Source organism: Chiloscyllium plagiosum, unplaced genomic scaffold, assembly GCF_037043375.1.
Source record: "Chiloscyllium plagiosum isolate Xiang-an unplaced genomic scaffold, Cpla_swu_hap1 HiC_scaffold_42, whole genome shotgun sequence".
NCBI classification, from domain to species: Eukaryota; Metazoa; Chordata; class Chondrichthyes; order Orectolobiformes; family Hemiscylliidae; genus Chiloscyllium; species Chiloscyllium plagiosum.
The window spans coordinates 3528933-3541136 of record NW_028270180.1 but is presented as its reverse complement, the minus strand read 5'-3'; the positions used below and the strand labels follow the sequence as shown (position 1 = coordinate 3541136).

The following is a 12204-nucleotide window of genomic DNA, read 5'->3' as shown; positions in this document are numbered from 1 at the left end:
GTCTCTTATAATTTGATGTGCAGTGTTTTTTCTGTGTTTAGCTGAAATCAACTGTAAGCAACTTTCCTGGTTTTTTTGAGTTGGAAACAAAAATATTTATCATCCATAAAAGGGCAATAGCTTTGAAGGAAAGAAATAAAATAGCTAAAATATTATGAATACAAAGGTCCTATAAAATTTATAGTGCTATGAAGAGTTGCAGTGCATCTTATGCTCCATCCTCAGCACTTCGCTTCTGCTCCCATCCCATCCCATCCTGCAAAGACTTGAATGCAACACAGATCAAGCTGCTTTTGCTTTGATATCTTTCAGCACAGAGAGACAAGAAATGCTTTTCTGCATTGAACAAAATGTGAATGAATGTTTCACTGCAGGATGGTCTTGTGTAGAGCTTGATGATACTGCGATCCAAATTTTGGATTTAACTTTTGGTGACTGGGGGATGGCTAACAAGTTCAATTTAAATCTAATCTAAAACCAGAGCTTAATTAAAATACAGAAAAAATTAAGAAACAAATCTGTAAGGCTAGATGTTTAAGAATGAATAGAAGAGACATGTTGGCAAAGTGGTTTGGCTTGCACTAAATAGGACAGATATAACAATGCTAAACTTCAAATGATCACAGCAATTTATACTATTGGAAGAAAAAGGATGCTGATTGGTTATTGGGTTGGCTCTCTGGCTAATGCAGTGCCATGGAGAAAGCAAAGGGAAACTTCAGTCTTTCCAAGAGCTCTTATAATTCCAAAAAGGTGCAAAGCTTGAGCATATTCCTTTTGTTGTAGATAACAGGCCCTTGCATATCTGTGTGTGTCAATTCTGCTAAACATAAGTGAGCCAGTTAGAAGCTCGGCAAATTACCTTAAATTGGCTGTTAGTGTAGCTGTTTGAGAACTCGGCAAGTGTTGCTCAATTACATCTAACAGGAAACTTTTGTTTTGGGCTTGGCAAGCATGGGCTGTTTAAGTATGGTCTGTTTTCAGCCTTTTACAAGCAAACAAAAGAACGTACCATTTGATTTGATACGCCAATTACTGGTGTGTACAGACTAGTGTCTATCATGTATTGCTTTCAGTGCTGATGTGTTGCCTCACCGTATTCCTTGTTCTTTTGTGATTTTATAGGGTAAAGGTCGTCTTCGCCGCTCAAATTACAGTAGCCCTGGCTCTCCAATTGGAATGCGACTGCCATCAGTTGCAGATGTTCCTGAAGAAACGGCAAGTGCTGATGAGTCACCTGACATGGATTTGACTGAGCAACAGCAGGCAGCCATGCAGCAAGAGGAGAGGGCGCTAACTGAGCAGATAGAGACTCTGCAAAAAGAAAAGTAAGAGACACAAGTTTGCAATGTACAACTGGCGCTAGAGGAGCTGACAACATCTGATTCTATCGTCAAACTTAGCTGCAGTATTCATGGTTGCAGAAATGGAAGCCAGGAAATGATGCTGGTTTGGTGATTTCAGCTTCAGTGCTTTGTGTTTTCAATTTGTATTGTTGAATTTTGGGAACAGTGTTTTAATGTGATCTTGATGTTATAGGATAGTAGTGTCACTACTTTTATAGCTGAAAATGTGTTGCTGGAAAAGCGCAGCAGGTCAGGCAGCACCCAGGGAACAGGAGAATCGACGTTTCGGGCATAAGCCCTTCTTCAGGAATCCTGAAGAAGGGCTTATGCCCGAAACGTCGATTCTCCTGTTCCCTGGATGCTGCCTGACCTGCTGCGCTTTTCCAGCAACACATTTTCAGCTCTGATCTCCAGCATCTGCAGACCTCACTTTCTCCTCACTACTTTTATACTCGAGCTCGATCTCTGTGTCGGTGCTAGAGATTTTCTCCCACCAGGAATGTTTGGCCATTGTTATCGAGGCTGCATAAATGTTCCCTTCTTTCCAGTTTCTATTCCTTTCAGTTGGAATTACAGGTAACAAGAGGTTTTGATCCTGTACCAAGGAGACACCTTTTATATCAAGGTCATGATCCTCAGAAATAGACATGGATCAGTGGTGCTGGAAGAGAACTCCCGCCCATCTTCCGAGGACCCCTTCGCCCACCTCCAACACACTGCATCCACCTGGACACCCCGTGCTGGCCTATTACCTGCCCTCGACCTCTTCATTTCCAACTGCCGCCGGGACATTAACTGCCTCAACCTGTCGACCCCCCTCCCCCACTCCAACCTCTCACCCTCACAACACGCAGCCCTCCAATCCGTCTGCTCCAATCCTGACCTCACCATCAAGCCAGTGGACAAAGGGGGCGCAGTGGTAGTCTGGCGCACTGACCTCTACATCGCTGAAGCCAAACGCCAACTCGAGGACACCTCTTCCTACCGCCCCCTTGACCATGACCCCACCCCTCATCACCAAACCATCATCTCCCAGACCATACAGAACCTCGTCACCTCAGGAGATCTCCCACCCACAGCTTCCAACCTCATAGTCCGGGAACCCTGCACTGCCCGGTTCTACCTCCTTCCCAAGATCCACAAGCCTGACCACCCTGGCCGACCCATTGTCTCAGCATGCTCCTGCCCCACTGAACTCATCTCTACCTACCTCGACACTGTCCTATCCCCCCTAGTCCAGGAACACCCCACATACGTTCGAGACACCACCCACGCCCTCCACCTCCTCCAAGACTTCCGTTTCCCCGGCCCCCAACACCTCATCTTCACCATGGATATCCAATCCCTCTACACCTCCATCCGCCATGACCAAGGCCTCCAAGCCCTCCGTTTTTTCCTCTCCAGACGTTCCCAACAGTACCCCTCCACCGACACTCTCATTAGTTTGGCCGAACTGGTCCCCACCCTTAACAATTTCTCGTTTGAATCCTCCCACTTCCTCCAGACCAAAGGGGTAGCCATGGGCACACGTATGGGCCCCAGCTATGCCTGTCTCTTTGTTGGCTACGTAGAGCAGTTGATCTTCCGTAATTACACCGGCACCACTCCCCACCTCTTCCTCCACTACATTGATGACTGCATTGGCGCCACCTCGTGATCCCGCGAGGAGGTTGAGCAATTCATCAACTTCACCAACACATTCCACCCTGACCTTAAATTTACCTGGACCATCTCTGACACCTCCCTCCCCTTCCTGGACCTCTCCATCTCCATCAGTGACGACCGACTTGACACTGACATTTTCTACAAACCCACCGACTCCCACAGCTACCTGGATTACACCTCTTCCCACCCTGCCTCTTGCAAAAATGCCATCCCGTATTCCCAATTCCTCCGCCTCCGCCGTATCTGCTCCCAGGAGGAGCAGTTCCACCATAGAACACACCAGATGGCCTCCTTCTTTAGAGACCGCAATTTCCCTTCCCACGTGGTTAAAGATGCCCTCCAACGCATCTCGTCCACATCCCGCACCTCCGCCCTCAGACCCAACCCCTCCAACCGCAACAAGGACAGAACACCCCTGGTGCTCACCTTCCACCCTACCAACCTTCGCATAAACCAAATCATCCGCTGACATTTCCGCCACCTCCAAACAGACCCCACCACCAGGGATATATTTCCCTCCCCACCCCTCTCCGCCTTCCGCAAAGACCGTTCCCTCCGTGACTACCTCGTCAGGTCCACGCCCCCCTACGACCCACCCTCCCATCCTGGCACTTTCCCCTGCCACCGCAGGAACTGTAAAACCTGTGCCCACACCACCTCCCTCACCTCCATCCAAGGCCCTAAAGGAGCCTTCCACATCCATCAAGGTTTTACCTGCACATCCACTAATATCATTTATTGTATCCGTTGCTCCCGATGTGGTCTCCTCTACATTGGGGAGACTGGGCGCCTCCTAGCAGAGCGCTTTAGGGAACATCTCCAAGACACCTGCACCAATCAACCAAATCGCCCCGTGGCTCAACATTTCAACTCCCCCTCCCACTCTGCCGAGGATATGGAGGTCCTGGGCCTCCTTCACCGCCGCTCCCTCACCACCAGACGCCTGGAGGAAGAACGCCTCATCTTCCGCCTCGGAACACTTCAACCCCAGGGCATCAATGTGGATTTCAACAGCTTCCTCATTTCCCCTTCCCCCACCTCATCCTAGTTTCTAACCTCCAGCAACACGATCCCCTGACTTGTCCGGACTTGTCCGACCTGCCCAGCTCCTTTTCCACCTATCCACTCCACCCTCTCCTCCCTGACCTATCACCTTCATCTCCTTCCCCACTGACCTATTGTACTCTATGCTACTCTATCCCCACCCCCACCCTCCTCTAGCTTATCTCTCCACGCTTCAGGCTCTCTGCCTTTATTCCTGATGAAGGGCTTTTGCCCGAAATGTCGATTTTGCCTGTCCTCGGATGCTGCCTGAACTGCTGTGCTCTTCCAGCACCACTGATCCAGAATCTGGTTTCCAGCATCTGCAGTCATTGTTTTTACCTCAGAAATAGACAGTCAGCCTCTCTACTTTAAGCCACAGAAGCTTCTTTATATTAATCAGATGGTGCTGATTCCTGAAGTGCTTGTCATGAATAGCCATATGCAGTAAGCCAACCTTACTTTTTAAGGTCAGGAGAAACATTTCAGCCTGTTAACTTCCTCCTTGGCTTGGGTAACTAAGTACTTTTGAATGTAAAATTTCCTTGTTATAAAATTAGGCAGATGAGTGTAGCTTACTCCCACTGCCTTCGTGACATATATTGGTGCATAGTGTGTGTGTCGAGTCCAAGCTATCATTGCACACTCATATGGAGACCAGCTTTCTGACTGCTGTTACACATTAAGAGTGGCCACATTGTTCACAAGGAAGCACATACTGATCCAGTGAGGATCACTTGACCATTGATTCTGCAAGTTGAAAGGAAGGGTACTTCTAATTTCTTGGCATAAAGGGTTGCCTAGTATTGTCATTTTTAATGCATTTATGTTTCAGTACATGTCTTCCAATATTTGGGTACTGCTGTATATTTTTTAAAAATCATCATTTTTATTTAGGGAGGAGCTGACTTTTGAAATGCTTGCTCTGGAGCCACGAGCCTCTGATGATGAAACTCTTGAATCAGAAGCATCAATTGGAACAGCAGACAGCTTTGAAAATTTAAGCATGGATTCTGAGGGAGCAGTATCAGAATGTTCTGGTAACCGATGCCATTTGTACCTTTTTAAATCTTCCAGCCTGTTAACCTTTCATGCTTTAAAGAAACCCCTTTAATATTTTATTGCACCAGGAAGGTGAAAGGGCTTTAAACAAAATTGGGGGTGGTCGGGCTGGGCCGAGCTCAGTTATGGAGGTAATTAGAAAACCTGAATTAGAAGAGGAGATGAAAGTGCAGAACTCAGGAGAGGTTATTAGAAATTTCCATGATAGACTCGAATAGGACCGAGTGTATGGAAAGGGTTACTAATCAAATGAATGGTAATGAGACGAGGGATGGTTAATACAGGACTGAAGCTGTTATATCTGAATGCATGCTGTCTAAGGAGTAAGGTAAATAAGCTTGTGCCGCAGATTGAAATTGGCAGGGCATCATGGAGACGTGGCTGCAAGGAGATCAGGACTGGGAGCTGAATGTTAAAGGATATATATCCTATCTGAAAGATAGGCAGGTGGGCATAGGGGGTGCCTTATTAGTAAGAAATGAAATTAAATTAATAGTAAGAAATGAAGTAGGATCAGATGCTGTAGAATCTGTGTGGATAGAATTGAGGAAGCACAAACGTGAAAAAACCATAGTTGGAGTTGTGTACAAGCCTCCAAATAGTAGTCAGAAGAGGGGGCACAAGATGCATCAGGAGATAGAAAAGATGTGTAGGAAAGGCAAGATTACAGTGACTTTGGGGGATTTTAATATGCAGGTGGACTAGGAAAATCATTTGGTAGTGGATTGCAAGAAAAATAATTTGTGGAATGTCTATGAAACAAATTTTTGGAGCAGCGTGTGGTGTAACCCTTTGGGGAACAGGCAATACTGAATTTAGTGTTGTGTAATGAGGCAGACTTAATAAGGAAGCTTAAGATGAAGGAACCCTTAGGAGGCAGTGACCATAACATCATTGAATTTACTCTGTCATTTTAGCGGGAGAAGGTGGAATCAGAGGTAATGGTATTACAGCTGATAAAGGCAACTACAGAGGAGCTGGGTAGAATTGACTGGGAGAGGAGCCTAACAGGAACAGCAATGGCAGGGGTTTCTGGGAGTAACTACAGAGATAGCAGCGATTCATCCCGAGGAAAAAGCAGCATGGTACTGGGAGGATGAGGCAACCACAGCTGACCAGGGAAGTCAGGGATAGCATAAAAGCAAAAGAGAAAGCATATAATGTGGCCAATGGGAAACCAGAGGATTGGAAAGCTTACAAAGACCAATCGAGGGCAACAAAAAAAAAGGAGGGAGAAGATTAAATATGAAGGTAAGCTCGCCAGTAATATAAAAAGACTGTAAGACTTTCTTTAGATGTACAAAAGGGCAAAAGAGAGGCAAAGATAGACATTGGACTGCTAGAAAATGACACTGGAGAGATAGTAATAGGGAACAAGAAAATGGTTGTGTAACTGAATAATTACTTCACATCAGTCTTCATGGTGGAAGACATGAGTAATATACCAAACATTCAGGAGAGTGAAGGGGCAGAGCTGAGTATGGTGGCCATCAGCAAGGAGAAGGTGCTAGAAAACCTGAATGGCCTGTAGGTGGATAAATCACCTGGACCAGATGGACTACATCCCAGAGTTTAAAGGGAGATAGCTAAGGAGATAATGGAAGCATTAGTGGTGATCTTTCAGGAATTGCTAAAATCAGGGACAGTCCCAGAGGACTGGAAAATTGGTAATGTGACACCCCTGCTTCAAATGGGAGTAAGGTAAAGATGGAAAATTACAGACTGAGTAGCCTAACCTCAGTTGTGGGTAAGATCCTGAAATCCATTGTGAAGGATGAGATTTCTGAATACTTGGAGGTGTATGGCAAAATAGGGCAAAGTCAGCTTGGTTTCAGTAAGGGGGGAGAATGTCTGACAAATCTGCTAGAATTCTTTGAGGAAGTAACGAGCAGGTTAGACCGAGGAGAGCCAATGGATGTGGTCTGCCTGGACTTCAAGAGGGCCTTTGATAAGGTGCCACATAGGAGGCTACCGAGTAAGGTCAAGGGCCCATGGGGTTAGAGGCAAGTTGCTAGCATGGATAGAAGCTTGGCTGTCTGGCAGAAAGCAGAGAATGAGGATAAAAGGGTCTTTTTCAGGATGGCAGCCGGTGACCGGTGGTGTTCCGCAAGACTCAGTGTTGGGATGACAATTTTTCAGTTTATAGATTAACGATCTGGATGAAGAAATTGAGGGCATTCTAGCCAAGTTTGCAGATGAAATCAAGATAGGTAGAGGGACAGATAGCATTGAGGAGGCAGGAAGGCTGCAGAAGGATTTGGACGGGTTAGGAGAGTGGGCACAGAAGTTGCAGATGGAGTACAACATGGTAAAGCGTGAGGTCATGTTCTTTGGTCAGAAGAATAGAAGCATGGACTATGTTCTCAATGGGGAGAAAATTCAGAAGTCTGAAGTGCAAAGAGACTTGGGAGTGCTAATCCAGGATTCTGTCAAAGTAAACCTGCAGGTTGAATCAGTAGTGAGGAAGGCAAATGCAATGTTGGCATTTATTTTGCGAGGACTTGAATATAAAAGCAGAGGTGTATTTCTGAGGCTCTCTAATCTCTGGTCAGACCACATTTAGAGTATTGTGCACAGTTTTGGACCCCATAATCTCATGAAGGATGTACTGGCCCTGGAGTGTGTTCAGAAAAGGTTCACGAGAATGGTCCCAGGTTTGAAAAGCTTAACAAATGAGGAACATTTCAAGACTCTGGGTTTATACTCGATGGAGTTTAGAAGGTTTGGCTGGGGGCGGGGGGAGCGCGGGGGATCTAATTAAACATACAGAATACTGAATGGCCTGGGCAGAGTGGATGTTGGGAAGATGATTCCATTGGTAGGAGAGACTCGGACTCAAGGACACAGTCTTAGAGTAAATGGGAGACCTTTTAGAATGGAAATAAGGAGAAATTTCTTCAGCCAGAGAGTGGGGAATTAAGTGCCATAGAAGGCTGTGGAGGCCCGATCATGGAGTATATTTAGGACTGAGATAGGTTCTTGAGGGTCAAGGGTCATGGGGGAAAAGCAGGAGAATGGGGATGAAAATCATATCAGCCACGATCGAATGGCAGAGCAGACTCTATGGGCTGAATGGCCTAACTTCTGCTCCTATGTCTTATGGTCTTGTAACATTTCACTTAAATTGTATTTAAACTTTGGATATTTCTTGATTACAGTAAGCCACATATTGAGATGAACATGGATGGAGAGTAAACTGGATAGATTGAGGCTGGAGAGTGCTGGTGACATTTTGTAGATAGATTATAGACCACAGAGATAGCAGGATAGGTTTGGTCAATGTCAGAGTGGGGCTGAGTTCAGTCAGGACCAGAGGAAGGGTAAAGCAGTGATTGTGGATAGATTAATTGATAGATTCAGTAGTATGGAGGGGCAGTTTAATCATGATGGCTTTGTGCTTGGCCAGTAATAAAGAATGGGAAGCCAGTTAGCTTGAGGGCCAATGAAAGAAAGGCATCACAGCTTCTGGACTTAGCCATTCTGCTTCCTTTTGCATCTCCTGTTTCCTGACCAACAAATTTTCAATAGAAAACTCACGTAAAGCTTAATGTATACAGTTTCAATAAAATATTTATATTAGTGAAGTGATTCTAGGAAACAAGTTGGTTACCCACCTCAACCAAACTCTCTTAAAACCATTGGAGGGAGTTTAGGGCTGTGACTTCTAGTCTTGGCCATTTTAACTAACCACTGCCCCTTAGCTCCAACCCTGCTGAAATGGTTTTTAAAAATCTTTCCAGCTCAGATAGCTTAAGTTTCTTTTCAGTTCTGCTAACTTGAAAACTTTAGTATGAACAGTCAGCTTGGAGACTTCACAAATTAATCTGCCTTAATGCACTGGTGAAACTGCTGCCCTGACTGAAAGCTTGATATTTCTGCTGGGATGAAACTGAAGCCAAAGTTGTTCTCTCTACTGTAAAATTCAAATTTCATTCTGCTAGTATGTATAACACTAATTCTTTAGCAACTATAATACTAACTTTGTATTACAGTTTACTGATAACAATGAGCCTAACAAATAATCAAAATAGTATTTGTAATGAGATCTGCCATCTCATTTTTGTTTTATTTTGTGAACAGAAAAAAAATTAGTGAGCTCCATCACCCCACACCGACCTGAAGCAGTGAACAGGCTGAGGAGGCCGCTAAGGAAGAAAGCAGATTCTTTGGAATCGGTTGATTTAGCAGTTCATTCATCACCTACCATGTCGTCGTCGTCATCTTGTTTACCTCAAGGAGGAAGACGATTCCGTTTTCGTTCAAAATCACCATCCCCACACACTTTATACCACACCCACAATATTGCCAACAGCCCTGAGCAAAGAGCAGATGGAGATGGGGCATACAGCCAGTTGAAAGTTCAAGAAGAGAGGCCACAGTTTACAAGTAGAGGCACCTTTAATCCAGAAAAGGGCAAACAAAAACTAAAGATGCTGAAGCGCTCAGCCCAGAAACCCAAAGATCCATCTGATGGGACCTTGAGCATAGGGAAAAAGCGTAGTGCTGAACCTGACTTCAGTGCTCACCAGCAGGTGGTGGTATTTGGGAACAATGAGTTCATGGTGTGAGGCCAATGATTTTCCAAGGTTTCTGAACTAATTGGGTAGTGGTCTTCCTTCCGTCCCTACACATCATGTTCCTCTTGGTTGCTGCTATCTAAGTACACCACATGCAATACGTCCAGTTCACATAGATGGCATCACTGCCTCAAGGAATAACAAAGGGAAGTGATTTCTATTGATTTTTAAAAAACCTATCGGAAGGTTTGTACTGTGGCCTTAACCATTTAACAATTGAAAAATCTCTGCACGACCTGCTGGTATGCCAAGAAATATCTGAGTTGTATTTCAACAGTTGTTGGTCGCTGTTCTCAAGAGTAAAGAAGAGCATCTGCACTCCAAAGGGTTATGAGAGTGAGGCCATATTTGAAGAAGCACTTGCTTTCAAGAAATCAATCTTCCAGAAAAGAAGGGACTGCTGAGTCTACTCGTTCCAAAAGACTTGAGGAAATAAGTGGATCTTAAGTTTTATCCCATTGCCACACTCCATTGATGCTTGTAGATAAAGATCAAGTGAGCTTATTTGAGAAATCGCAGAAAGGCTAGATGCTTACAATCAGACTCAACAGCACTTCTCACTACCTTAGAGGCACTGCTGTCAGACCAAGGATTTTTAAATATTTTAGGAACAGCCAGTGGCCACTGGGAAATCTAAGCCAAAATGTCTTTGTACAAAAATGCATTAACCATGCATACTATGTCTGACATTTTACAGGGTTTCAGGAACCACTTTACCAATTAAGTTAATGCTGCTCCTACCTGGGTGTGTAAATTTAGAAAGTCTGGCAAAAGGGGACCAACCCAACTAAACAGCTTGCAAAACCAACATCTGTCCATGCAGCAACGGGCATGAGCAAAAGTACAGTTACATTACACCTTGTCAACTGTGATGCATGATAGTATAGCTAAGCCAAACCCATGCTTGGTCCTTATAAATTTAGCCCAGAAGAAAATCTTTTATTGAATTGTCAGTATTAAAAGCAAAGATGACTTGAAGAATTTTTAGTCTGGTTTCTAAAGCTCACTGTTAAATGTTTTGTTTTTAAGGTTTATATTTTATTTGATTTTTCTTCTCTAAAAATGTTACTTCCATGATGTAAGATTGTAGCTTCCTGTCCAAAGGGGATATATGTGGAGTAGGTTAGGAACAAAACTGAATGTAACAATCACTGGAACGGGCATGCTGGACTTCTCGTAATCTATAGTATGCACATGACTGTATATTTCAAGGAATCTATTTGTAAAGGATATATTATCCTGTGTCATACTCTATAATAAGTACTGATATAAACTGTTCAGCAAACACAGCCCAAATTGAGGTTTCTGTACAGTTTCAACTCTGTATTTTGACGTTAGCCATTGGAGTGGCCAACTTATGTATAAAATGCAATTTGTGTGTACTATTTCTTAAGTGTATCTGTATGATTGTACAAACAAGTTTATGAACAAATACCCTCACAGCTTATTAAATAACAAGAGCTGTAAAACTCACTGTTTGACTTTCTTCTTGTGCACCGAAGAGGAACCTGAAAGTGCTATTGGCAAAACCTGGGTGTCAAGTAATAGTGAATGCATTGTCACATTTTTAAAAAAAAAGCCTTCATGCTATGAACATGGAGACAGGTCAACGATGCTTGACTTCATGTGCTTTCTGTGTGCATATGTTTGTGTACGTTTTAATTTTTCCTTATCCCAAATCTACTTCTGATGGAAATGCTAGCCCAGCTAACTCATTCTACTACCAGCCAAAACCACCTGATTCAATCAGAAACAGTTAGTAGTTACATTTTCAACTTTGCATGCTTCAGGCTTTCTCTCTGCTGTCATCTAATTGCTTTACTGCAGCTAGGAAGTTGGAGTTTCTTTTTGTTGATCTTGCTTAGTCAGCTGACGGGCTTTGTGAGGTAGGAGCACTTTGAAGTCCCCCTCCTTTATTAATTTCTCTCTACTAAGGAGTGATTTGGCCACGGGAAATTGTTTTTTTTTTCAAGAGTACTGTAATAGAAATATTCATTGATACTGACTAACCTGCAGAGAGATCTGTAGGGGACCAGTGTTCATACAGGATAACTGCAGCAGGAGAGCAATAACAGTTGGAGATGGGGAATACATTCCCATTTTGATGAGCAGAAGCACTTCTGCCAGCTACTGGAAACTTTAGCTTACCAAATTGAGCTAGATCATTCTGCAGTTCTTGTTAGCTGTGATTTTTCTGTGCCTCCACCACTCCACACCCCAGCATCCCAAGAGAAAACTAATCTGGAACTACCATGATCTGTTTAATATGTCTATATTTATTTATAAACTACTGGATTATTTGGGTTGGAGCATTGTCAATGCTCCTTCAGTAAGTTATTTCTTAATCCCATCATGTATCTTTTCTCAGTTGTGTGGAGTTCCTAGATTCGTGGAATTTCAAGGAATTGCTCAGATATGTGACAATTGGCACTGCTAATACTTGATATGATCGGTCACAGATTCTTCTGATTTCTAGTTTTTCTCCTCCAATTTCTGTCCTGTAGGTGGCAGTG

At 43.9% G+C, this 12204-nt stretch overlaps 1 protein-coding gene across 4 annotated transcripts in view; it reads left to right on the top strand.

The window, feature by feature from the left end:
• The window catches only part of LOC122542431 (unconventional myosin-IXa), a 370841-nt gene extending 359677 nt beyond the window's left edge, over window positions 1-11164 (top strand). For all 4 annotated transcript variants that reach the window (XM_087982055.1, XM_087982054.1, XM_087982053.1 and 1 more), the window contains 3 exons: window positions 1126-1328; window positions 4950-5092; window positions 9195-11164. In XM_087982055.1, the coding sequence (XP_087838181.1) occupies window positions 1126-1328; window positions 4950-5092; window positions 9195-9682 (834 nt within the window). In that variant the 3' untranslated portion in view covers window positions 9683-11164. The remainder of the gene's footprint in view (window positions 1-1125; window positions 1329-4949; window positions 5093-9194) is intronic.
• Window positions 11165-12204: the final 1040 nt, after the last annotated feature.